The sequence below is a fragment of the Nomascus leucogenys genome, chromosome 14 (assembly GCF_006542625.1).
Source record: "Nomascus leucogenys isolate Asia chromosome 14, Asia_NLE_v1, whole genome shotgun sequence".
NCBI lineage: Eukaryota > Metazoa > Chordata > Mammalia > Primates > Hylobatidae > Nomascus > Nomascus leucogenys.
Window position 1 is genome coordinate 47693962 of NC_044394.1, and position 27717 is coordinate 47721678.

At 47.7% G+C, this 27717-nt stretch overlaps 1 protein-coding gene across 1 annotated transcript in view; it reads left to right on the forward strand.

Annotated features, from left to right (window-relative positions):
• The window catches only part of C14H2orf92 (chromosome 14 C2orf92 homolog), a 34028-nt gene extending 16339 nt beyond the window's left edge, over positions 1–17689 (forward strand). Inside the window, exons 4-8 of the mRNA XM_030827158.1 lie at positions 2608–2706; positions 3956–4027; positions 13660–13770; positions 15788–15938; positions 17292–17689. Coding sequence (XP_030683018.1) covers positions 2608–2706; positions 3956–4027; positions 13660–13770; positions 15788–15938; positions 17292–17424 — 566 coding nt within the window. The 3' untranslated portion in view covers positions 17425–17689. The remainder of the gene's footprint in view (positions 1–2607; positions 2707–3955; positions 4028–13659; positions 13771–15787; positions 15939–17291) is intronic.
• The last annotated feature ends 10028 nt before the right edge of the window (positions 17690–27717 follow it).

The following is a 27717-nucleotide window of genomic DNA, read 5'->3' on the forward strand; positions in this document are numbered from 1 at the left end:
CACAATTTCCATGACCCAAACACCTCCATTAGGCCCTACCTCCTAACATGACGACCACATTGGGAATCAAATTTCCAGCACATGAAATTTGAGGACACATTTAAACCATAGCAATGGATATAGAGTTTCTGTTTCAGTTGATTTTTTTTTTCTTTTTTTTGAGATGGATTCTCATCCTGTCACCCAGGCTGGAGTGCAATGGCATGATATCGGCTCACTGCAACCCCTGTCTCCCCAGTTCAAGCGATTCTCTTGCCTCAGCCTCCCGAGTAACTGGGATTACAGGCATGCGCTACCATGCCCGGCTAATTTTTTGTATCTTTAGTAGAGATGGGTTTTCACCATGTTGGCCAGGCTGGTCTTGAACTCCTGACCTCATGATCTGCCCACCTCGGCCTCCCAAAGTGCTGGGATTACAGGCGTGAGCCACTGTGCCTGGCCCTGTTTCAGTTGATTTAAAAGTTCTGGAGGCCAAGTGCCTCAATCCCAGCACTTTGGGAGGCCAAGGCAAGTGAATTGTTTGAGGTCAGAAGTTCAAGACCAGCCTGGCCAACATGGTGAAATGCTGTCTCTACTAAAAATTAAAATAAAATTAGCTGGGTGTGGTGGCATGAACCTGTAGTCCCAGCTAGTTGGGAGACTGAGGTGGGAGGATCATTTGAGCCTGGCAGGCAGAGGTTGCAGTGAGCTGAGACTGCACCACTGCACTCCAGCCTGGAGTTCTGGAAATAAATAGTGGTGATGTTTACACAACACTGTGAATGTTTTGAATGCCCTTTGTACACTTAAATAGAGTAAAAATGGGCCAGGCATGGTGGCTTATGCATGTAATTTCAACACTTTGCAAGGCTGAGGTGGGAGGATCACTTGAGGCCAGGAGTTCCAGACCAGCCTAAGCAACATAGCGAGACCCTGTTTCTACAAAAAATTAAAAAAATAGCCTGATGTGGTGACACATGCCTGTAGTCTCAGCTACTCAGGAGGCTGAGGCGGGAAGATTGCTTGAGGCCAAGAGTTCAAGGCTGCAGTGAGCTATGATTACACCACTGCAGTTCAGCTTGGGTGACACAGTGAGACTTTGTCTTTAAATAAATAGCAGAAATGGAAATTTTATGTTAAGTATATTTTACCACCACCACCACCACCACAACAACAACAAAGCAAAGCCAAGGCCCAGGGTAGTCCTCTTTAGCAGAGAGCTGAGACGGAGAAAAGGGTTCTGAACCACAGCTGTCTGCTGAAGGAAGCTGTTCAAATGCCAGTGAAGTCTCTCCTGAGGGTGCCTGGGCTGTGCATCAGGAGTGAAGGTTGAGGGTCACCTTAGGTGTGAGAAGGAGCACACGGGAGAATGGCGCTGATGCTTCCCGCTGGGTTAGGAGGCATTCGGATCACAGAGCGATGCCTGTTCATTCCTGCTTGCAAGGGAGCAGATCTCTCGACACCCAATGGGCCTCCGTTCCGTTCCGGCATCTGTCTGTGTCAGGAGCGCTGGGCTTGCCCCTCCCCATGGGAGCCATCACAGAGGCCTCGGGCAGTCTGCATAGACGACTGCCTGGCAGGTGACCAGGAAGGGATGAATGAGCAGATGCAGGTAGCACTTGCAGTCCCCCTAGCTGTGCCCTCAGCACCTGCTGTCTAGGAGGCAGAAGCCTTGTTCTCGGCCTTGCAGATGACCCCAGCATCTCTGAATTCGGCCCCATATGTGTAGGAGGGGAGTGATTGCATCTGAAGATGGGAGTCTGGTTGGGGGTTTGGGAAGCTCTCATCACCCCTCAAGAGCCCACTGACCAGCCCAGCTCACACCAGGTGGGCCTTGGCATTGGAGGCCACGGCTCAACTCTGCAGTTCCTTCTGGGCAGCATTTCCCAGGACTCGTAGGTCAGCACGGTCATCAAGGACGGGTGGTGAGAGCAGCTCCTCATTGTCCTGGTGACCCTGATGGTTCATTTTCTGGTGTCTCTGTGGTGAGCTTCTGTTACATCAAGCAAGTGGAAACCACCGAGGACCAACAGCCCTGGAAATACACTGAGAATGCAGGATGAGGGGTTTGCGAGGACTGTTTTCTGGGACTTAGCAAGGAAAGCCTAGAGGGGAAAGTAAAACTGCTTCTTCCAGGGAAGCCAGAAGCCTGAGAACTTAAAAGAGAAGAACTTAATATATTTCAAAAATATAATCCTCAGGAATTAGCAACAGCTTTATAAAGAAAGAGCTTTCTGAGCTTTTAGAATCTGTTCTGATTCGTCTGTGCCCCCACAAACTTTACCCTATTTTTATGAGTCATCTCGTGAACAGCCTCAAAGGTGCATCAGAATGACAACAGAAACAAGAATTATTAGGGCAGTAAGTATCAGGAGATCTGGGGCCATATATCTTTAGCGGGCAGTGTTTACTGCCCAGGATGTCTCAGACAATCACAATTTTCCGGAAATGATTTAGGTAATCGGAGTTTTCCTTCCCAAGACAAGGCATTTTAGGGAATAACATCCCATATCCGTGGAGTTTGCGTCATGTATTCACTGTATTCATAGACTGCTTTAGGCACTTAGAGAGCAAAATATATCAATCCTGCGTTGCTGTATTAACATGCCTTTGTTTGCTTCACTGGAGATGAAATTCTACTGCAGGTGTTTCCAAAGGTTCCATATGACTCATCATTTAACGAAACAACAGCAGTCAGATCCATTACAAAAACAGACATGAGAAAAGGCAAGTGTATGTCATTAACACAATAAGTGCACACATTTCTATAGGCCTATATGTTGTCTTAAATGTGCTATACTATCATCCTAGCAGACTTTAAACCAACTACTGGTGGGGCAAAGCCAAATTGAGATATAAAGGGAACAACTGTCTGAAATCCTCTCTATAACCTTCCACCCGCTATGGAATCTGTGCTCCAAAGTGTGAATATCCCTGTATTTTGGGGTGATCCTTGATGTGCAGTGTTAGGCAGGTTCTGCCACCCTGGAGGCATTCAGAGGACAGAAACCTGATCTGCAAGTGGGGTTCCCCACTCCCGACAACAGGAGCCCCTAGCAGCGTCCTAACTTTCAACCCAACACACGAATCCTTCTAAGTGCACAACGTGGTTTGAGAGAGTTAGTGCAGTCATTAATACCCCATTCAGTGGATGATAAAACAAGACCAAAAAATGACTTACCTTAAGCACACCCATAGAAATGACACATGTGAAGAACACACTCTTTCCCCAAAGCAGCTTCATATGACGGGAAAAATTTAGCACTCTGAGAATTAAGATAGGTATTTGCTCACAGTAATAAGGATAGAATAGTATATTGGAAATCTGCCAGCTGTGGGTACAAGTGCCCCAGGCAGGGAGGGGGAATGGGCACTGTGTTGGTATTCTGCAGACAGATGTTTGCACCCCAATTCCTGAGGGTAGTTTCCCTGAGGGTAGCCCAGGACAACTGCCTGGGCATCTCTGCAATCAGCAGTGAGGTGGCACCTCTGTCTACATCGAGGCATTCACTTTCAAACACACATTTGCTCATACAAGTTGAGTTCTATATTAGCATTTCAACTTAAAAATGGAAAACAAGGCCAGGCGCGGTGGCTCACGCCTGTAATCCCAGCACTTTGGGAGGCCGAGGTGGGCGGATCACTTGAGGTCAGGAGTTTGAGACCAGCCTGACCAACATGGCGAAACCCTGTCTCTACTAAAAATACAAAAAATTAGCCAGCCATGGTGGCTCATGCCTGTAGTCCCAGCTACTTGGGAGGCTGAGACATGAGAATCACTTGGACCCGGGAGGCGGAGGTTGCAGTGAGCCGAGATCGTGCCACTGCACTCCAGCCGGGGTGACAGTGAGACTCTGTCTCAAAAGACAAAAAAAAAAAAAAAAAGGGAATACGAACATGGGCCCAAGGTGCTTGCAAATGTATACTGATGAAGACCCTTTTTCTTATTATTTTTTATTCATGTGTCTTATCAAAGGAACCAGTGTTGCTTGGAATTCTCCTAAACCAGAATATTTCCTTGGCAGTGTGGACAAAATTCCCGATAAAGGTAAATGTAAATGCATAAAAGTGGAATTGGGGGTCGATAAATCGTTGTTCTTTTTCCTTTTTTTTTTTTTTTTGAGATGGAGTCTCGCTCTGTCGCCCAGACTGGAGTGCAGCGGCGCAATCTCGGCTCACTGCAAACTCTGCATCCCAGGTTCATGCCATTCTCCTGCCTCAGCCTCCAAGTGGCTGTAACTACGGGTGCCCGACACCACGCCTGGCTAATTTTTTGTATTTTTTAGTAGATACAGGGTTTCACCGTGTTAGCCAGGATGGTCTCGATCTCCTGACCTCGTGATCCACCCGCCTCGGCCTCCCAAAGTGCTGGGATGACAGGTGTGAGCCACCAGGCCCGGCCCTTCCTTTTCCTCTTACCTGACCTGAATTCAGAGCTGAGGGTCTGGCAGATGGTGCTCAGACTCTCTTGTAGAGAGTACAAGAGAGTACTTGTTTTTTTTTTTTTTTTGAGACGGAGTCTCGCTTTGTTGCCCAGGCTGGAGTGCAGTGGCATGATCTTGGCTCATTGCAACCTCTCCCTCCTGGGTTCAAGCAATTCTCTGCCTCAGCCTCCCGAGTAGCTAGGACTACAGACATGCACCACCACACCCAGCTAATTTTTGTATTTTTAGTAGAGATGGGGTTTCACCATGTTGGCCAGGCTGGTCTTGAACTCCTGACTTTGTGATCCGCCCACCTTGGCCTCCCAAAGTGCTGGGATTACAGGTGTGAACCACCACGCCCAGCCACAAGAGGGTACTTGTACTTGGCTGTACAACGTGGGTGCTTCACCCTGAATTACGAAGAGTTCCCTAATCACTGGTAAGATTTATGATACCCATGTTTTCCCCAAATCCCACCCTGTGCGAGTCTGCTTCTGTGATATGTATAGCATGGAGGAGCAGATCAGAATGTTTATTCTCTGCAGGCAGACAGATGCCAGCCAGGAGGGAGAGAGAGCTGGCCGCAGATACCCGGTGCCTCCTCCCAAACTGACCTGGGCAGGTCCTTTCCCCGCTGGGGTGGTGGGGCTGGGCAGAGGCTGAGCACATTCCTGAGGTGCTGCCCCAGAGGAGGAATTCTCCCCTCCTCAGGAGTGTGGGAAAGCGCTGCCTCCAGCTAGGAGCAGAGGCTCATCTGAGCTATCTGATCATGCTGGAGGGAGATTGGCTCTGAAGACAGGATGAGCAGCTAGAATCCATGAAGCATTTCTCCCCTAGAAAGACTTAAAAGATTTAAAAGAAAAAAAAAAACAGGCCAAATAGGTCACTCTCCGAGCTGGTAAATATGTGGTCTTTCCTGGGTGCAGGATTATGAACCTGGCCAGGAGTTCCCGGGCCGCACCATGCATCAGCCGGAGGTCAGGGCTGGGGAATGGGAAGAGCTTATTAAAAATCCTTATTCCTGGCTGGGCGATGTGGCTCCCCTGAAGTCAGGAGTTCGAGACCAGCTACTCGGGAGGCTGAGGCAGGAGAATCGCTTGAACCCAGGAGGCAGAGGTTGCAGTGAGCCAAGATCGCACCACTGCATTCCAGCCGGGGCAACAAGAGCGAAACTCCGTGCTGGGATTACAGGTGTGAGCCACCGCGCCTGAAAATAGTATGTTTTAATGTCTTGTTGGACTAGTTCCCCTTTGCAGTTTTTGTTTTTTCATTGTTTTCCTGGCTATTTTTGCATGTTTGTTTTTCCATGTGAACTTTAACATCAACTTGTCGAACTTCATCAAAAAGCTATTGGTATTCTGATTGGCATTGCATCAAATTTATACCACAATATTCACTGTGGGAAAACAGATGTTAGGTCATGCTATGCTAGAAATGGGAATGCCTGTCCAGTTCTTCGAGTTTATTCTCAGTGTGTGTTAAAGTTTTCCTTACACAGATTTTTACATGTATCTTCTTAAGTTTATTCCTAAGTCACTTAATTTTCTGTGTTGCAATTGTAAGAGAGGGGGTTTCCCTATCATTATACCCTCTACCTACTTAATGTTTAGGTATAGGAAGGCTTGAATTTTGTATATTAATTTTATGTCCTATTGCCTTATTCAATTCTACATATACTGTTATAGAGATAGTTTTACTTCCTTTTTTTTTTTTTTTGAGATGGAGTCTCACTCTGTTGCCCAGGTTGGAGTGCAGTGGCATGATCTCGGCTCACTGCAACCTCCTCCTCCCAGGTTCATGTGATCCTCCTGCCTCAGCCTCCCAAGTAGCTGGGACTACAAGCATGTGCCACCATGCCCAGTTAATTTTTGAATTTTTATTAGAGACAGGGTTTCACCATGTTGGCCAGGCTGGCCTCCAACTCCTGACCTCAGGTGATCTGCCCGCCTTGGCCTCCCAAAGTGCTGGGATTACAGGCATGAGCCACCATGCCCAGCCAGTTTTACATCTTTACCTATTGTTATGCCTCTACCTGATTTATTTATCATGTTTAATTGCATTGCTAATACCTCTAGGATAATCTTTTTTTTTTTGAGACAGAGTCTCGCTCTGTCACCCAGGCTGAAGTGCAGTGGCGCAATCTCGGCTCACTTTAAGCTCCGCCTCCCAGGTTCACGCCATTCTCCTGCCTCAGCCTCTCCGAGTAGCTGGGACTACAGGCGCCCGCCACCACGCCCGGCTAATTTTTTGTATTTTTTTTTTTTTTTTAATAGAGATGGGGTTTCACCGTGGTCTCGATCTCCTGACCTCGTGATTCGCTCGCCTCGGCCTCCCAAAGTGCTGGGATTACAAGCGTGAGCCACCGCGCCCGGCCACCTCTAGGATAATCTTGAATGGTTGCTGGAGATATAGTGGGCATCCTGCTTTGTTCTTGCTCTTGGAGAAAATGCCTGTTGAGTTTCCTGATTAAGAGTCAGGTTATAGGACTAATATGAATAAGGGATTATCTATCTGTATATCTATCCTTCCATCTACACACATACATGTAAATATATATGCATACATATATTGATACTGAGAATGAGAATGTACCTGTCCAAAAAATACTTTTGGGTATTTTTTTCTGTTTCTATGAATTGAGTTACTTTAGACATCTCATGTAAGTTGAATCCTACAGTATTTGTCTTTTTATGATTGGTTTAGTTCACGTAGTATAATGTCCTCAAGGTTAATCCATGTTGTAGCATATGACAGAATTTCCTTTATTTTATTTATTTATTTATTTATTTATTTTTTGAGACAGAGTCTCGTGCTGTTGCCCAGGCTGGAGTGCAGTGGCGCGATCTCGGCTCACTGCAAGCTCTGCCTCCTGGGTTCACGCCATTCTCCTGCCTCAGCCTCCTGAGTAGCTGGGACTACAGGTGCCCGCCACCAGGCCTGGCTAATTTTTTTTGTATTTTTAGTAGAGACGGAGTTTCACCGTGTTAGCCAGGATGGTCTCGATCTCCTGACCTTGTGATCCACCCGCCTCAGCCTCCCAAAGTGCTGGGATTACAGGCATGAGCCACTGTGCCTGGCCCAGAATTTCCTTTCTTTTTAAGGCTGAATAATATTCTATTGCATGTATATACCATATTTTCTTTATCCATTTATCTGTTGTTGGACACTTGGGTTGCTCTCATATCTTGGCTATTGTAAATAATGCTGCAATGACTATGGGTATGCAATATCTCCAAGATCCTGTTTTCAGTTCTTTAGGATATATATCCAGAAGTAGGATTGTGGGGTCATATGGTAAATCTATCTTTAATTTTTTGAGGAACCTCCATATTGTTTCCATAGCAGCTACACTGTTTTACAATCCCACCAATATGTGCAAGAGTTCCCATTTCTTCACATCCTTACTAACATTTGTTATTACATATTTGCTTGAGTATTTAAAAAATCAGGAATGGGTATTGAATTTTTGTAACTAATCATATGATTATTTTCCTTAAGTCTATTAAGATTATATATATGATAATAATGAATTTCCTAGTGTCAAACCAACCTTGCATTCCTAGAACAAATTCTATTTGGTCATAGTGAGGCTTGGAGAGTCCAGTCACTGCTCAGGAATCTTGGGCCTGTGCCCAGCTTTTTCCCTGCTTCAGCACATCTGTGCTGTCATTCAGACTGGCAGGGGATTGGAAGGAGCCTTGGGGTTCCTTTAGCCACCAAGAAAGCAGCAGGTCCTTGTGTAGATATGTAGACTGAGCCATGATTTATAACTTTTAATGATTGATACATATGACAGATGTTTCTCCGTTTGTATTCTTTTTCAATTTTTAAAAATTATTATAGAATACACATAATATGAAATTTACCTTCTTAACCATTTTTAAGGGCACAGTTCAGTGGTATTAAATACATTCATAATGTTGTACAACCATCACCAGCATTCATCTCCAGAACTCTTTTCATCTTATAAAACCAAAATTCTATACCTATTAAATAATAACCATCCATTCCCCCATCTCTGCATCCCCTGGCAACCACCGTTCTACTTTCTGTATGATTTTGACTACTCTAAATATCTCACATAAGTACAATCATACAGTACTTGTCTTTTTGTTACTGACATTTCATTTTGCATAATGTCCTCGAGGTTCATCCATGTTGTGGCATATTTCAGAATGTCCTTTCTTTTTTTTTTGAGACAGAGTCTTGCTCTGTCGTGCAGGCTGGAGTGCAGTGGCGCAATCTTGGCTCACTGCAACCTCCGCCTCCCGGGTTCACGCCATTCTTCTGCCTCAGCCTCCTGAGTAGCTGGGACTACAGGCGCCCGCCACCACGCCCGGCTAATTTTTTTTTTTTTTTTTTTTTTGAGACGGAGTCTCACTCTTTTACCCAGGCTGGGGTGCAGTGGCGCAATCTCGGCTCACTACAGGCTCCGCCCCCCGGGGTTCATGCCATTCTCCTGCCTCAGCCTCCCGCGTAGCTGGGACTACAGGCACCCGCCACCTCACCTGGCTAATTTTTTTGTATTTTTAGTAGAGACAGGGTTTCACTGTGTTAGCCAGGATGGTCTCAATCTCTTGATCTCGTGATCCACCCGCCTTGGCCTCCCAAAGTGCTGGGATTACAGGCGTGAGCCACTGTGCCTGGCTAATTTTTTTTTTTTTTTTTTTTTTGTATTTTTAGTAGAGACGGGATTTCACAGTGTTAGCCAGGATGGTCTCGATCTCCTGACCTCGTGATCCGCCCCCCCTTGGCCTCCCAAAGTGCTGGGATTACAGGCGTGATAATGCCAGCCCAGAATGTCCTTTCTTTTTGAGGCCGAGTAATATTCCATTGTATATATCTACCATGTTTTGTTTACTCACTTATCCCTTGATGGATTTGGGTTGTTTCCACATTTTAGCCTTGTGAATAATCCTGTTATGAACGTGGATGTACAAATAATTCTTTGAGACCCTGCTTTCAGTTATTTTGGGTATATACTCAGAAGTGAAATTGCTGGATGATATGGTGATTTTGGTTTTAATTTTCGGAAGAACCGCCATACTGTTTCCCATCGTGGTGGTACCATTTACATTCCTACCAACAGCATACAAGGGTTCCAGTTTCTTCACATCCTCGCCAATTCCCTAATGATAGTGATGTTGAGCATCTTTTCAAGTACTATTGGCCATTTGTATATCTTCTTTGGAAAAATATCTATTCAAGTTCTTTGCCCACTTTTGAATCCGTTGTTTGTATTTTTGTATTTTGTTGGGTGTCAGGAGTTCTCTCTATAGTCTGGGTATCATTCCCTTATCAGATAAACAATTTGCAAAGGTTTTTTTCCCATCCTGGGTGGGGTACCTTTTTATTCTGTTGACACTGTCTTTTGATGCACAAAATTTTAAAATTTGCATAAAGTCCAATTTGTCTATGTTTTCTTTGGTGGCCTGTGCCTTTGGTATCAAACTCAAGAAATAATTTCCGAATCCAATGTCATGAAGTTTCTGCCCTATGTTTTCCTCTAAAAGTTTTTATAGTTTTAGGTATTACATTTAGGTCTTTGGTCCATTGTGAGTTAATTTTTGTTTATGGTGTTGGGTAAGGATCTAACATTATTCTTCCGCATATGATATCCTGTTTTCCTAGCACCATTTGTTAACCTATTAAAATTCTTGTGCTGGTTTTTGCAAATGTTAGGTGTGGTCTGCCCAGGAATGTATATTACAGTGCCAAGATACCTCAGCCCCTGAATAATGTACCTTCACCCTTGAATAAGAAAATGCCCCTGAATAATTTACCTTCACCCCTGAATAATCGTTGTTTAAGTAAAATCAAATTATATACTTGGGGAATAGAAAGCCTACTATCTAGCTTGATCTTTTGATTTCTAAAACTGTTTCTTCGGTCAATTGTCTAACATAATTTTACTTTCAAATCTTTATTTTTCCTTCAGGAGGAGCCAGAACAACATTTTTTCTTTTATTTTCTTTCTTTTCTTTTCTTTTTTTTTTTGAGATGGAATCTCACTCTGTCATCCAGGCTGGAGTGCAGTGGTGCAATCTCAGCTCATTGCAACCTCCGCCTCCCAAGTTCAAGCGATTCTCCTGTCTCAGCCTCCCGAGTAGCTGGGACTACAGGCACGCACCACCATGCCTGGCAGTCTTGGCTAGCAAGACAGGTTTAGCAGGGTAGTTCTGGCTCAGAGTCCCCCATGAGGTTGTAGTCAAGATTCTTCCAGATTCATTCTCTCACTCAAGACCTAACTACTGATCTCTCCTACCCAGTGGGAAGCACTGTGCTGGAAGCTAGAGAGCTCAGTGAGGCATTCTTTTCCTCCAAGAGCTCACAGCTCTTAGGAGAGTCAATCTAATCAATAAATAACTATTAGATACAAACATGCTAACATTGAAGGTCTTTTAAAAGTGCTTATGTTGTAATTGCACGGAGTTCTGGGAGAACAAGAGGCTGATCTCCTTGATAGGGTTTTTCCAAGTAGGAAGAGTGAGGGAAGAAGAGGGCTGAGAAGAACCGTAGGCAGTGACAAAGCTCATGTCCGCCAGCTGAGGGGGCTGATCAGATCCATCTTCAGAGAGTGGGAGCTGCTCTCAGGCTACTCTGCAGGGACAGTAAATTCCAGACCACACTGTCTGCACCTCCTCCTTGGCAGCAGTGACCATTCAAAAAAAGAAAAAAAGGCTGGGTGTGGTGCCTCACGCCTGTAATCTCAGCACTTGGGAGGCCGAGGCAGGTGGATCACCTGAGGTCAGGAGTTCGAGATTAGCCTGGCCAACATGGTGAAACCTCATCTCTACTAAAAATACAAATATTAGCTGGGTGTAGTGGTGTATCCCTGTAATCCCAGCTACTCGGGAGGCTCAGGCAGGAAAATCGCTTGAACCGGGGAGGCAGAGGTTGCGGTGAGCTGAGATGGTGCCACTGCACTCCAGCCTGGGGGACAGAGACTCCGTCTCCAAAAAAAAAAAAAAAAAGCCAATGGTCGAAAACATCTCGATAGGAGGAGGAGTGGGGAAATGACCATTCTGAGAAGTGAAGTGTCTTTTAAAAGGTGTGCCCAGGTCTGTGGACAGCAGCTGTAGCTGCTGATGATCGTAGGTCCACTGAATGGAACATAGCGTCAGTCCTAGCAATAACGTGCTATTAACATGTAATCAAAGGCTCATGTCAATATTAGAGTCTCCAAAACACAGAGAATTATGAAGATGAAAGACTTCAACTTTTCCTTGAGCACAAAGTCAGAGTTTCTTGGTTCTGCACTCCTTTAAGAAGGTTTTTACCAAGCCCAGCACATGCTTGATTGGCAGCTTGGGTTGAGCCTACACCATGGAAAGACGGAAGAATTCCTCTTGTAATGGGAGGCTGCTCCTGTCATAGTTAATAGTTCTAAAGTTGGAAAGAAGTCTGGAAATGAAACTGTGTTGGTCAAAAATTTGATAATTGTGCTTCTTTTTTCCCACAAAAAAAAATCCAACAAATGATCAAACACAACCCATCAAACATAAAAGACGCCTTCAGATTCTTCAAAGAACCTTAGGCAAATGAAAACTTACGTCCATACTGACGATAAGAATAGGCAGTGGCTCTTAATTCTGTCTTTTGCCTCCGGTGGAGAAAGAGAGTGAAAATGTGTTCCCATGTCAGGTCTACCATTGCTGCAGCTCTGTGGAGGAGCAAGCCAAGCGCGCCCCCTAGTGGATAACTCCATGCTCGCCAGGGCTTTCTGTCTGTGGCTGTTAATCTGATTCGGATTTGACATGTTGCATCTCAAAAGTCAAGTTAATTATCAGTCTTATTAAATTGGGAGATTTCTCTCTTTTCTAAGCCAAGTTGAATAAGGAACAAATTTCTCTCTTTTTTTTCCAGGAATAACTAGAACTTCATGAGACTGTTATCAGACACCCACATGATAGTCTTAATCATATTGTGATAATTTTCTGTTATTTTATTTTATTGTTTAATTTTATTATTCTTTTGAGACAGGGTCTCGCTCTGTTACCTGGGCTGGAGTGCAGAGGTGTGATTATAGGTCTCTGCAGCCTTGATCTCCCGAGTTCAAGCCATCTGCCTACTTCAGCCTTTCTAGTAGCTGGGACTACAGGTGTGTGCCACCGTGCCCGGCTAATGTTTTTTATTTTTTTATTTTTAGTAGAGATGAAGTCTTGCTATGTTGCCCAGGCTGGTCGCAAACTCTTATTGCGACAGTTCTCTATCTCTCTGTGAACAAGGCCAAGGAAGGTTTACCAAACCCATCCAAAGCTGCCCCGCCCCCACTTCCAGCCCTTGGAGGTCTCCCGTCTGGGGCTGGGGGCTCCAGCCTGCTTTGAAGTCTTCTGGGGTGTGAGATTCATTACTTCTCATCCTTTCCCATTCACTCTTTGATAGCTCATGTTCTAACTGCTAAACAGTCCAAACAGATTTCCCTGGAGCGCCTGCCCATTGGTTCTAGTTTGTTTCCCAGAGCTTCTCAAAACATCTCTCAGCCTCTTCCCAGGCCATCCTGCATCTGGCGAAGACACGCAGGCCATGCTGGCCTCCCAATTTTCTCCAAGCTAAACTCAGGCCCTTTGACAGGTCCCATATGCAAACGAGTCAGGCACTAAAGGGCAGAGCTAGGATGCAAATATTTCTCATTTTCGACTGTCTTCTTTCTATTAAACTATTCTGCAATCCCTCTACCAATACCTGAATATTTCAGTGTGGTTAATTTTCCTATCTTGTCCTCACAACTCAAGAAAATTTTTATAGTACTTTGTGTTTTAAAAATTATTTTCGTGAACATTGTACAATCTGTGAAGTAGGTCTTATTATCTCTATTTTATGCAAGTGGAGAAGTAGGCTGGGGCTTAGAGAGGTTCTCTAAGTATGGTCCTCTACCCACAGAAGCAGCGTCTTTCAGGATCTGTGAGACACACACATTCCCAGGCCTACCCCAGACCTATGGAATCAGAAACTCTGGGGTGGGGCTTAGGAATTTGTGTTTTTATAAGCCCTCCCAGTGTGATTCAAATGCACACTCAAGTGTAAGAAATGCTGCCTCAGCTATGGGTGGGTTGCCCAGGAATTTGTTAGATTTTTAAAAAAGTAAACAAAAACAATAAAACACCAAAACACTGAGTTTCTGTAGGACATTTAGACTTTTCCAAGTCCTCCCTAACTCCTCACTTTGAGTCTAAAAGAAGCTACTTTTATCATAAACGCTGAACTAATCACAGGCCATGGTTGTTTGTAGATGAACACATTTTATCTTTTGTAGATCACCTTTCAGAGGAGAAGAGGTTTAAAGAATCCTCTCTGTCCGACAGGGATTTAAGAGAGCAGTTAACTACTGTAGATAAAGAAACACCTCAAGGAGCAGCTAAACCAGGTGGGAATCTATATGGCATATAAACTAAGTATGATGCTTAAATACGGACAACTTCTGAATGTGTCTTTGCCTTTCATGGTATTTTAACTGACATCTTTAATTCATCCGCAAAAGTGAATTAAATCTGCAGTGAATACAATCTGCAGTTAAAATTTATGAATTAAACCAACTCCAGAGGCCGGGCACGGTGGCTCACGCCTGTAATCCCAGCACTTTGGGAGGTCAAGGTGGGCGCATCACCTGAGGCCAGGAGTTCGAGACTACCCTGGCCAACATGGTAAAACCCCGTCTCTACTAAAAATACAAAAGAAAAAATTAGCTGGGCGTGGTGGCGGGTGCCTGTAATCCCAGCTATTCGGGAGGCTGAGCCAGTTCAAAATCACTTGAACCCAGTAGGTGGAGGCTGCAGTGAGCTGAGATTGCACCATTGCACTCCAGCCTGGGCAACAGGAGCGAGACTCCATCTAAAAATAAATAAATAAATAAATAAAGGAAAAACCCAACTCCAGGAATTTCACCACTCTTCCAAAAAGATGCTACTTTTATATTGTTTCTGCACAGCCAGGGCTTCACCCTGGCTCATCCCTGAGCCCAGACCTGTTTAGAGTGGGCAGAAACTCACCCATGCTGGTACCAAGCACAGTACACCCCTCCACACTGCCACTCCCTGTCAAAATTATACCTGGTTGTCACTTCCTAATGCTTAGAAATTAAATGCCAAATTATTCCAGCAGAGCCTTAGAGCTGCTGGATACGCTGCCTCTTGGCATAGCATAGCTGAAGGTGGGAGGCTGGACATGCCCTGTTTTCTCCCCATCACCCAAGAAGACCCTTGCTCAGCACTCCCCTGTCTACATCACCGGCTGCCCTGGACAGCTCTCCACACGAAACCAGCCGATACCTGGGATCGCACCTCCATGCCTGATTTCCCTGAGGTCTTTTTCTTTTTTGGTCACATTATAAATGGGGTGACAGAAGCTCTAGGAGACACTGATGTCGGCTGAGATCTCCTTCCTTTGAGATCTAGCTAAGACTGCCGTGTTTTCTCCAGCCTGTGCTCAGCAGTATTCCGATCCACTCTCACAACTTCTGTAAGTCCTCAGAGGGGCTCAGGGGCTCAGGAGCTCAGGATCATCTGTGGCCTTGCGTTTGCCTCGTGCTGATGCAGACGTGAAATCTCCCAAACCTACACACACGAGGCAGATTGTGTACGCAGTACGACTTCCTGAGGCCAGGGGGCAGAGGAGGGGCAGCAGAGAAGAGGTTGTATCACTGCCCTGTGGAAAGCTGCAAACGGAGTATTTGCCTCCATTGTTCTTAAAAGCCTTTGCAATAGGATTTCTCAGCCTCCTCTAGTGCCCCTGCCTCCTATCACCCATCTGAGCTCTGCTCTGTTCTCTTGACCGCCTACAAATTGGTCTGTGGAACTTTCTTTCTGGCTGCTTTGTTGCATGCCAGCCCATACCCTCAGTGTCTCATCTCCACCCCGCAAAAGCATCTCATCTTATCGCCAAATAGCAGATGAATGCATTTCCCCAAACAGCCAGTTCCTTCCCAAGAGGACTTCTGGAACCAGTGGCTAAGATGCCAAGGTTTTTTTTTTTTTTTTTTGAGACGGAGTCTCGCTCTGTCGCCCAGGCTGGAGTGCAGTGGCGCAATCTCGGCTCACTGCAAGCTCTGCCTCCCGGGTTCACACCATTCTCCTGCCTCAGCCTCCCGAGTAGCTGGGACTACAGGCATCCGCCACTGCACCTGGTTAATTTTTTTTGTATTTTTAGTAGAGACGGGGTTTCACCGTGTTAGCCAGGATGGTCTTGATCTCCTGACCTCGTGATCCGCCTGCCTCGGCCTCCCAAAGGGCTGGGATTACAGGCGTGAGCCACCGTGCCCGGCCAAGATGTCAAGGTTTTTATTCTGTTATGAATGGAATGAACAGGTGTCCCTTGCAGGCTTAGTCCTGGTTGTGGGTAGCCTGGCGGGTATCTCTGTTCACTCTGCGCTGTGTCTTCTCATTTAGATGCTCACTTTAGGACTATGTCCTGCGGGCAGCTTTTGCACTTCCTGCAGAGGAACACCATCATCGCTGCCGTCTCAGGGGTGGCCATCCTCATGGCCACTGTGCTGTTGCTGCTTGGGTTGGCCTCATACATCAGGAAGAAACAGCCTTCGTGAGTGGTGCTGGCATGGCCTTCCTTCCAAGAACCCACGGGTGTTAGAACTCACGCTGCCCCCAGGGCTTCTTGCTGATCCGGTTTAGGAGGACGGCAGAAGCTGCAAGCCTGGTTGTGCCTCAGCATCCCCTGGCCTGCTCTGTCAAAGCACACAGGACCTGGGCCATGGGTTTTAGGCACAGCCTGGGTGATTCTGATGCACAGCCGGGTTTGGGGATCCCTGGGTGGGCCAGGGTTGCCTCTCAGGGCCACTGTGGTTAGGCCAGACCTGTCCCCATATTGAGGGCTCTGGCTGAAAGATTGGCAAATAGGAATATGGATTTACAAAAGAAAGGAAAAACACAAATCTAAGAGGGTGAGGAGGGCTGAAGCCACGAAGGAGAGTGAAAGCAGGGCTGGTATTCAGCTTATTCACATTGGCACAGCTGCCCTGCTTGTTAGAATACTGAAAGCCTTCCCCGAGCTTCCCACTGACCTCCTGATCTTCTCCGTGATCCTGCAAATGAAGGATTAGTGCCTGGCCCAGCCGTGGCCCTCCAAGGCTCTGCTTCAGTGATGCTCATTTTGACTGGTCAGTGCCTGTCTACACCAGTTGTTAAATATTTTGGTTAGGCCTCTAGATGAGGGGGCTCAGGCACAGAAGCACTCACCACGAGCAGGCGCTAGAAAGCAAATGGTTTGCACCATGATGTGTATGCGTAGCTGCATTTTGAAATTACATGCTTCTTGCTGCATCCCCAGGGACACATATTCCTGACCACAGAAGGAAGAGCAGCTCCCCACAGCCCCTCAGTCCTGCCTGACACTGCACTGAATGCTCAGCTTGCCCCTAGAGCAATGGGGTGGAAGCGTGTGATGAGGGGAAGTGTCCATCCCCGCCCCTACCCACCCTCTGACTCCAGAGGTAGCAGTGTTTGAATTTCCCCACAAGAGTGGCATTGCTTTCTCTCCATGCCAAGGCTCCTGGGACTGGTGACCCATTCAGGCCACCTCCCCCCACCCCCACCTCCAGCGTCCTCTTCCTACCAAGGCTCATCCATTGGACCTGCCATTTTCCCTCCATGCCCCTTGAGATGCCAGCAGAAGTGGTCAGAACTGTGGCCCCCTCCCATAGGGACCAGTCAAAGCTGTGGGTGGCCTGAGTTAGTTAAGAGACACTGGGGGGAAGACAGTATCCCAGAGGCTCTGTGCTGCCCAGAGGCAAAAAGAATTTCACAGATGACAAACCTTACTGATGGGAAGCAGAATCCTCACCCTGGGAAGCATCAGCCTCCACCACTGCCCAGCGAGTAGACAGCAGGACTCCTGTGCGCTGAGCTGAGCACTGTGGGTTTTGTTGTTTTGTTTTAGATCTCCTCCGGCAAACACGACATATAATATTTTTATAATGGATGGAAAGACATGGTGGCAAAATTCTGAAGAAAAAAATTTCACAAAATATGCAAAAAAACAGAAACAGTTGACGAGCGGCTCCTGTGTCTAAGCCAGGTCGTGGGGCAGTCAAACCAGGACTTGAAACCACGATGCGAGGACATTCTCCATCCGCACACCACAGGGAGGCAATTCCATTTCTGCTCGGGAGGTGTATTCTACAAAAACGTCTGCTTCCCATCCCAATTTGAATGGACCAAGAAAAACTGCTTTACCATAGGACACTTGTGGCAATGTGGCACCGATGGCCGGCGTCGGCGAACCCAACAGACTATGGACTTATCGTTTAATAAAGCATTGATTCATTTATTCAGTCATTCATTGAACAGATATTAATAGCCACCTCACATGCTGACAATATCAAAATACAATGAGGATACTAAGAGTGACCCAGGCCGCGGTGGCTCATGCTTGTAATCCCAGCACTTTGGGAGGCTGAGGTGGGCGGATCACGAGGTCAGGAGATCGAGACCACGGTGAAACCCCGTCTCTACTAAAAATACAAAAAATTAGCCGGGCGTGGTGGCGGGCGCCTGTAGTCCCAGCTACTTGGAGAGGCTGAGGCAGGAGAATGGCGTGAACCCGGGAGGCGGAGCTTGCAGTGAGCCGAGATCGCGCCACTGCACTCCAGCCTGGGTGACAGAGCAAGACTCCGTCTCAAAAAAAAAAAAAAGAGTGACCCAGGCATGCATTCTGTCCCGAGCAAGATCACAGTCCGGGGTGTGAACACAACCATACTAAATCGCTTTTATGGGAGGTGGGAGTACAGAAAGTATTATATCTGCAAAGAAACTGCTAAGAATTGTGGGAGCTCCCCAGGAGGTGATTTCCTGCTTTCATGACCAGGAAAAAGAAATGGGGTAATTGGGAGTGTCATGAAGTGGGGTTATTTATTTCTTTATTGAGTCGGAGTCTTGCTCTGTCGCCCACGCTGGAGTGCAGTGGTGTGATCTCGGCTCACTGCAGCCTCTGCCTCTGGGTCCAAGTGGTTCTTCTGCCTCAGCTTCCTGAGTAGCTGGGGTGACAGGTACGTGCCACCATGCCTGGTTAATCTTTGTATTTTTAGTAGAGATGGGGTTTCACCGTGTTAGCCAGGATGGTCTCGATCTCCTGACCTCGTGATCCACCCGCTTCGGCCTCACACAGTGCTGGTATTACAGGTGTGAGCCACTGCACCTGGCTGAAGTGGGGTCATTTATAAAGCTATGATCAAGGTTAAGGGAAACTGATGAAGAGTGTGGTGAGGCATCCTGGAGCGAGCGGGAGTAGGAGCTGATACCATTAGGGGAGGGGCAGGTACAAAAATCTAGAGAACTCAGAGCTTCTGACAGGCTGTAACCTTTGGTGGAGGAACAGGGACACCCTGGAACCACCCAACAGGGAGAGATCAGGGCGATGAACACCCTGAACACCTGCTCCTGGCACCCTTCGATCTCCTACAGGTGGCTTCCATTGGCCGTATGTATGGCCACTTACCAGGGTGACTTTCCTCAATGCAGTCACCGTGGTAAGTAGCCACAGTCCCCTTGGGGAAGGCTGAGAGAAAGGTGAACAGTGTGCATTTTGACAGTGTAGTGTGGCTCTTCCTCAAGGAGATCCAACCTCCCCATTCAGTGGGTTTGGGGTATATAAACTAGCTCGTGTTTGGGAAATAATTGAGAGACTGTTACTCTCTATTTTGGTAATTCAAGTTAGACTTTATACAACATGGAACTCTACTTGCACAGATCAAGTAAGAGTTTAGTAGATTCCTTATCTATTTCTTTTCTAGGGACATCATAATCAATTAGCCAGTGCCGAAGGTCCCTATGAGTTCGACTATTCTGGTTAATGAATGTTTTGACACCACTGTTCATAACAGCAACCATATCCACCTTGCCTTTGACAATAAGTATGGCCACTTAGACTTTACTATCCTGGGATCCAACTATCTGCATTGCATTTTGGGATCCCAGTTTGATAGTAGCAGTTCCCATAGTCATTTCTGACCTGCAGAAAGGAATGACTACAGAGCTCTCAAGGATTCTGGAGCCCTCCTCACAAGTTTATTTCTCATAGTCATGATAAAAGGTATATTGTCTGGACCCTTCCAGGTGGGTGAACAGGTCTTACATGATAAATCCACTCTAATATTCCAGACTCCTTAAGCCTTTGGGTCCCTTCCTCTACAGTATAAGAAGAGAGTTCTGGCATTTCAACTTCATTTACTGTGGGTTATCTTTGGACTCATGTTTCAGCTAACCAACCAAATGGAGCCCTTTCTAATCCATCCAGCTAAAACATGGAGCCCAGAACCTCTGCTCAATGGGCTCATACCAATAAATTCAGCCTGATACAATGCTATGTTCCTTCCATCATTACCCCACATCCTTCTATCTATGTCTATGCACATTCCCCACATTTACGTCTGTATACATTAGAAAAATCACGCAATTCTTTCAGTGTGTGGTGTACCTTTTGTTGTATGGGTTGCTTTATTCCTCACTCTTTGGGACCTGCTGGAACTTAAGTCTAGTTATAGGTCTAGAAGCAAAGAGGAGTGGTAGAAGTGGGTCCTGAGGAGAATTGGTGGGGTCTTGTTAGAGGACCTTAGGAGAGGCCATTACAGAGTTCTATGGAAAAATCAGGGTTAACCTCCTCAGAGAGGGTGGAAAGGCTACTTCTATTGGCAAACAAGACTAAGCAGAATTTAGAGACTTGATACCCCCAGCTTCACTGGGATCTTCCCATATGTCCCCATTCTAGTTTTTTAGGGTACTATTCCTTTTCAATCAGTTCTCTCACTTTAACACAAGACCAGTCTGCAAGGCTAGGCATTCAGGTGCATTGCAATTCAGTCACTTTGGGTTTGGTTTTCAGAAATCTCAGTCCTGCAGCTACAGGAGGTAAGGATTTCTTTCAGGACAGACATAGAAGCTGAAGATTTCTTTTTCTTTTTTTTTTTTTTTTTTTTTTTTGACAGAGTCTCACTGTGTCGCCAGGCTGGAGTGCAGTGGCGTGATCTCGGCTCGCTGCAACCTCTGCCTCCCAGGTTCAAGCAATTCTCCTGCCTCAGCCTCCTGAGTAGCTGGGACTACAGGCACTTGCCACCACACCCGGCTAGTTTTTGTATTTTTAGTAGAGACAAGGTTTCACCATGTTGGCCAGGATGGTCCTGATCTCTTGACCTTGTGATCTGCCCGCCTTGGCCTCCAATTTTTTTTTTTTTTTTTTTTTTTTTTGAGACAAAGTCTCGCTCTGTTGCCCAGGCTGGAGTGCAGTGGCGTGATCTTGGCTCACTGCAACCTCCGCCTCCCGGGTTCAAGCCATTCTCCTGTCTCAGCCTCCTGAGTAGCTGGGATTATAGGTGCATGCCACCACACCCAACTAATTTTTGTATTTTTAGTTGAGATGGGGTTTCACCATGTTGGCCAGGCTGCTCTCAAACTCCTGACCTAGATGATCCCCCCACCTCAGCCTCTCAAAGTGCTGGGATTACAGGCATGAGCCACCGTGCCCGGCCCATAGAAGCTTTCAGTTCATTTATGCAGATTTTAAGATGGGAATTTGAAAGCCTAAACTCATCCCTTTCTTTCCCCACTTTCTCCAGCAACCAGCCAATATTATACTCCTCAGTTTAACTAAAATGTTCTCAGGTATCATCAAACACATGGGCACCCAGAACTTGCCTTTTATATGTGTTTGATTGAGAGTATCCAATGGTAATATTTTATATATCTCTATTGCCACATCATGCCATGGAGTACCTAAATACCCTCTTGGCCACTGGAAATAGATTTAAGATTCTGTTCCTCTCTTCTAGTACCAAAATTTGGATGAGTCAGGGTCCCATGAGAGAAGCAGAACTAGTAGGAGGATATATAGAGTACTGAGAGATTTTTTTAACTTTTAATTTTTGTGGGTACATAGTAGGTGTATGCATTTATGGGGTACACGAGATATTTTGATACAGGCATGCCATGCATAATAATCACGTCAGGGTGAATGGGGTATCCAACACCTGGTGCATTTATCCTTCATGTTATAAACAATCCAATTATATTATTTTAGTTATTTTTAAGGTGCAATTAAATTATTATTGACTGTGGTCACCCTATTGTGCTATCAAATACTAGGTCTTATTCATTCTTTTATTTTTTGTACCTATTAACCATCCTTACATCTCCCCCACCCCCACTACTCTTCCCAGGCTCTGGTAACCATCCTTATACTCTCTATCTCCATGAATTCAATTGTTTTAATTCTTAGCTCTCAGAAATGATGAGAGCATGCAAAGTTTGTCTTTCTGTGCCTGGCTTATTTCACTCAACATAATGACTTCCAGTTCCATCTATGTTGGTGCAAATGACCATTTTTTGAATGGCTGAATAGTACTCCATTGTGTAAATGTACCACATTTCCTTCATCCATTCATCTGTTGATAGACTGTTAGGTTGTTTCCAGATATTGGCTATTGTGAATAGTGCCGCAATAAACATGAGAGTGCAGATATCTCTTTGATACACTGATTTCCCTTCTTTTGAGTATATACACAGCAGTGGGATTGCTGGATTGTATGGTAGCTCTATTTTTAGTTTTTTGAGGAACCTCCAAACTGTTCTCCATAGTGGTTGTACTAACATTCATTCCATATATTAGCAACAATGTATGAGAGTTCGCTTTTCTCCACATCCTCTCCAGCATTTGTTATTGCCTGTCTACTGGATATAAGGGACAATTCTTCCCCAGAGCCTCTGAGGGGCCTGTATCCCTGCTAACACCTCGGTTTCAGACTCTGGCCTCCAGAATGTGACAGAATAAATTTTTGCTGTTTTAAGCCACCCGGTTTGTGGTGATTAGTTATGGCAGCCCTGGGAAATGAATACATGGCCACACAATCTTTTTCTGATACTTTGAGTCTTGAGAGTACGTGAGATTGATTGGGCTGGGCCCAGGGCCACTGCAAGGCATGGGAGAGTGTGTTTAGGGAATCAAGGGACATGGGTCATGGCCCTGGTGCTTGTGGTCAGCAGGTTCGCAGGTTCCTGGGGGCAACTGTTGGGTCTGAAGGGTTCTTGGCTACCTTCTCCATTCATGGATGGGCTCTGGGAGCTGGGCCTCAGGAAAGGCAGGGGGAGGGGTGGTCAAGAGTAGCTCAGAGGCGGTCCAACTAGGACCTGAGAGCTTTGGACCTATTTGTGTGGGGAGTGAAGACGAGGTGGCCCTGGAAGGCTCTGCTCAGTTCTTTGCCAAGATGGAAAAACAGCCCATCCCTAGAAAAACTGTTTCCACCACATTGGGCTATTTAGTTAAAAACTGCCCAGTTAGTGGTCTTGGGACTTTGGTCCTGCTGTAGCCACAGACGGCCTGATGTACTGGACAGAGCTGGCTCCCAGGCCCACCCCAGCCCACCTCCCAAATCAGGGGCTTCGAGAACCAAGACTCCCAGTGTCCAGATGCTTGTCTCGTTCTCGAGGATCCCCCGACTGCTCAGGACATTTGGAAGCAGCTCCTCTAATATAATAACGTCATTTTTTCTTTTCTTTCTTTTTTTTTTTTTTTTTTTGAGACGGAGTCTCGCTCTGTCGCCCAGGCTGGAGTGCAGCGGCGCGATCTCGGCTCACTGCAAGCTCCGCCTCCCGGGGTTCACGCCATTCTCCTGCCTCAGCCTCCCGAGTAGCTGGGACTACAGGTGCCCGCCACCGAGCCCAGCTAATTTTTTGTATTTTTAGTAGAGACGGGGTTTCACCGTGTTAGCCAGGATGGTCTTGATCTCCTGACCTCATGATCCACTCGCCTTGGCCTCCCAAAGGGCTGGGATTCCAGGCGTGAGCCACCCCGCCTGGCTTTTTTTTTTTTTTTTTTTTTTTTTTTTTTTTTTTGAGACTAAGTCTCACTCTCTCGCCCAGGCTGGAGTGCAGTGGCGTGATCTCTGCTCACTGCAATCTCTGCCTCCCAGGTTCAAGCGATTTTCCTGCCTCAGCCTCGTGAGTAGCTGGGATTACAGTGCCCATCACCATGCCCATTTTTTTCAATGTCATTTGGTTGTAATGGTGATGAGAAAAAAAAACCAAACCTGATTCCTGGCTGGGGCCACTGTCTGTGTGGAGCCTGCACGTTCTCCCCGTGTTTGTGGGGGTTTTCTCCAGGAACTCCGTTTTCTTCTACATCCCAAAGCTATCAGTGCCTAGGCGTGTCTACACTGTCCCAGTTTGAGTGAGCGTGGGTGTGTGTGTGTCCTGAGAGGGGATGGGGTCCTGGCTGAGGCTGGTTCCCACCTTGCGCTGTCCTGAGCTGCCGGGCTGGGCTCCGGCCCCTGCCACCCTGAACTGGGTAAGTGGATAAATCATGATCTGACTTATTTCTTAATAATCATTCTTTTTTTTTTTAAAAAAGAAAATATATGCTTTTATTTTTCCATGATTACAAACACAACTGAATATCAAATGCACAAAGTAAGAATTATACGGGGAAAAAAAATCAGATACGTTCATATATATCACCTTTTCAAGGCTATTTCCATCCAGAATAACCTTGGTTTGCCAGGGCCAATAGAAAGAAGTCACAAAATCGCCTTAAGTCACAAAATCGCCTTTAGTAAAATTTGTGTGTTTGCTTTCTTCTATAATTCCAATACCTCCACCATCAACGACTTGAGATAGCTGCCAAGGTGTTATATAATCAGTGCCAGTGTCTTCATTCATTCTACAACGAAGGCTGTCACTTCACACTTGGAAGGTTGCACAGCGGCCAGGCAGATGTGCTCCTTGCTTCCCAGACCGGGCGGGCGGGCAGAGACGCTCCTCACGTCCCAGACGGGGTGGCGGGCAGAGGCCTCCTCACTTCCCAGACGGGGCGGTCGGGCAGAGGCTCTCGTCACTTCCCAGATGGGGCGGCCAGGCAGAAGCGCTCCTCACTTCCCAGACGATGGGCGGCCGGGCAGAGGCGCTCCTCACTTCCCAGACGATGGGCGGCCGGGTAGAGACGCTCCTCACTTCCTAGACGGGGCGGCCGGGCAGAGGGCTCCTCACTTCCCAGACGATGGGCGGCCGGGCAGAGGCGCTCCTCACTTCCCAGACGATGGGCGGCCGGGCAGAGGCCCTCCTCACTTCCCAGACGATGGGCGGCCGGGCAGAGACGCTCCTCACTTCCTAGACGGGGCGGCCGGGCAGAGGTGCTCCTCACTTCCTAGAGGGGGTGGTGGCCGGGCAGAGGCTCTCCTCATATCCCAGACGGGGCGGCCAGGCAGAGGCGCTCCTCACTTCCCAGAAGGGGCGGCTGGGCAGAGGCGCTCCTCACATTCCAGACGATGGGCGGTCAGGCAGAGACGCTCCTCACTTCCTAGATGGTGTGGTGGCCAGGCAGAGGCTGTAATCTTAGCACTTTGGGAGGCCAAGGCAGGCGGCTGGGAGGTGGAGGTTGTAGCGAGCCGAGATCAGGCCACTGCACTCCAGCCTGGGCAACATTGAGCATTGAGTGAGAGAGACTCCGTCTGTAATCCCAGCACTTCGGGAGGCCGAGGCAGGCAGATCACTCGAGGTCAGGAGCTGGAGACCAGCCTGGCCAACACGGTGAAACCCCGTCTCCACCAAAAATACAAAAACCAGCCAGGCGTGGTAGTGTGCGCCTGCAATCCCAGGTACTCAGCAGGCCGAGGCAGGAGAATCACGGGAGCCCAAGGCAGGGAGGTTGCAGTGAGCCGAGATCATGCCGCCACACTCCAGCCTGGGCAACAGAGGGAGACCGTCAAAGAAAGAAAGAAAAGAAAGAAAGAGAGAGAGAGAGAAAGAAGGGAGGGAGGGAGGGAAGGGAGGGAGGGAGGGAGGGTGGAAGGAAGGAAGGAAATAATCATTCTTAAAGGTAGGTATAGCTCACAATTATGTTAATGTTTAATATTAAAGTATTTGGGGTCCTTATGTAGATGGTCGGTGATGTTTTTGTGACTAGGAATATGCCATAGGAACTTACCTCTTGTCTATAGCAATTAGCCTATATGGGAAAACTGGTTTCCTTACTGCACTTCAAGTTGCAGTCTCCAAGAACCTCTCAGTGAGCTAAGTGAGGATTCACTGGACCCGCCATGCACCTCTGCCCTTCTGGCCCTTGGGAGGCTCAGACCCCTTCCTGTCTATCCGAGCAGCCGCTTCCCTCTGCGCAGAGGAGAGGAGGCTCCAGTTAGGCACTTCCCGAGGAGGGTTATCAAAATCCCCAGATGTGCCTGCAAGGCCCCTGCCTGACCTTCCCGGCCTGGCGCTCAGGGTGTGGGGGGTGTGGAGGGGGAGCACTGGGGGGCTGTGGGGAGGGCGGCTGCGGGGTGACGGAATGGGGTGGCAGAGAAGAAGGGGTAGAGTAAGATAAGGGAGATGAGGGCTGGGATAGGAGAAGGGAGGAGGGCAGGGACAATGGTGTGGGTGGGGAAGAATAAGGTGGAGAGAGTGGGGAGAATAAGCTGGGGGAGTGGAGTGGGGACAAGGAAGGTAGAGGAATGGGGGGAGGGAAGTGGAGAAGCGGGAACTATGTGGTAGGTGGGAGATTTGAGTGGAGGAGGGGGTAGGAGGAGGTGTTAGAGGGAGGAGGGTGAGGGAGGGAGTAGTGATGGGCCAGGAATGAGCCCCAAGAGGTTGGTTCAGCCCACTTGCCCCAAGAGGGTGGGGAAGAAGAACTGGGTGGGGGATGGGTGGCTGCGTGGAGAGCTGGGGGAGGGGATAGCCCATTCCCTCCCCAGCATCAGCAGCATCAACAACGGGTGTAACTTACTGACTGGTTTCTGCTCAAGTCAGCACTTACTGGGCACCTCCTTATGCCAAGCACAGTGCCCTGGTGGGCAGGTACACCCCACCATGCAGCCCTCCCAGAGCTCTCCACTGGGGGTTGACCTTAGAGCCTGTGCTGGCATCTGTGCTCCAGCCCCTTCGCTATGAGATGAGCACCACCCTTTCCATTTCTCAGATTGAAGCTGACAGGGAGGTAGGGAGAGTGGACTCTCCAGGAGAATGGGGCCCTGGTCACCCCAGAGGACCTGCCAGCTGTCCAAAGGTCTCTGAGTGCTTCGCCAGGGCAGGTGCCCCAGGAAAGGATTGCCAGCAACTGGGGTGTGGCCTGTGCCACCTGGCATTCGCCTGCCTGGCCCTCACAACTCTGGGAGTTTCCCAGGCACGGTGCTGGGGAGCTGGGTCCAGCTGGGCTTCAATACTTGTCCTGCCTGGACCTTCTCAGAGCCTTGGCTTCCTCTTCTTGGCAATGAGGCATCAGCCTTTACCCTCTTTACAGTGCTGTTGAGTGGTCTGTTAGCAGCAAACATTTATTGGACACCTGCCGGGTGCCAGGCCCTGTGCTGGGCTGGATGTGGGGTGGCTGTAGGGCAGCAGGTGGCTGGGGTCCTCTGTGCTTGGAAGGAGATGCAGCTGCCCCAGCCTGGGCATACAGCAGGCCCAGCAAGCATACCAGATTTTCCTTGAACTCTCAACAGGTTGCACGTGCACCCTCGTCCCATCCTCATTGTAGCCTCTTGGGACCGCAGCCCTGAGAGGCAGCCCACCCTTCTGCTGGCCTCCTACCTCTACCCTGGGCTTGCATTTGAGGAACAAGCCCGATCAGCGCCTATAGCCTCTGCCAACAGTCCCCGCATGGTCTGTGGGCCCCTGGGAGCTGCCCTGAGCTAGCATTTCCATTTCCCTTTCTCCATCAAAGAGGTGGCTGCCTTTGTGCTGTCAGTTTGCCTTCACGCTAAGGCCTCGCAGCTTTAGTCAGGGTTGGTTCAGCCCACTAGTCCCTGGCTTGATGAGGGCAGTCACCCTGATAGCACAGGGGATTTCAGGGTGGAGCCCTTTGGAAGCTCCAAGCACCCTTTGAGCCAGGAGGTCCCAGGCTCCCCACTTACTAGCTGTGGAATTTCAAGCCTAAGTTTCCTCTTGGCCTCAGTTTCTAGATCTGTAAAATGAGGCTAATCTACTACTCGCTGGGGCTGTTGTGAGCGTTAAATGTACCTTAGCTGGGGCCAGCACGTAGTCGTGCTTGATAGAAAGAAATAGATGCATTTAAGCTGTTATGAATATTCTGCAAGACTTCGGCACTTTGCCCACCCAGGATCTGTTCTCCTCCTTCCAGCCACTCCTTCCTTCCAGAGCGTGCTGTGGGTGGGGCATGTGACCTGGTCCTAAGCCACTTCCCCATGCCATCCGCTGGCGTCAGGGATTGGCTGGGGGATGGACATGTGATCTACTCAGCCAGTGAGCTCTGTTGGGGGTTTTTCCGGTAATACTGAGAAATAGATTCTTGCTCCTTGGATAGGATTTGAAGCTGAGTGACTTTCTTGGACCATAGGGAGAAACCTTGTCTGAGAATGAAGCCAACAACCTTGGGGCCA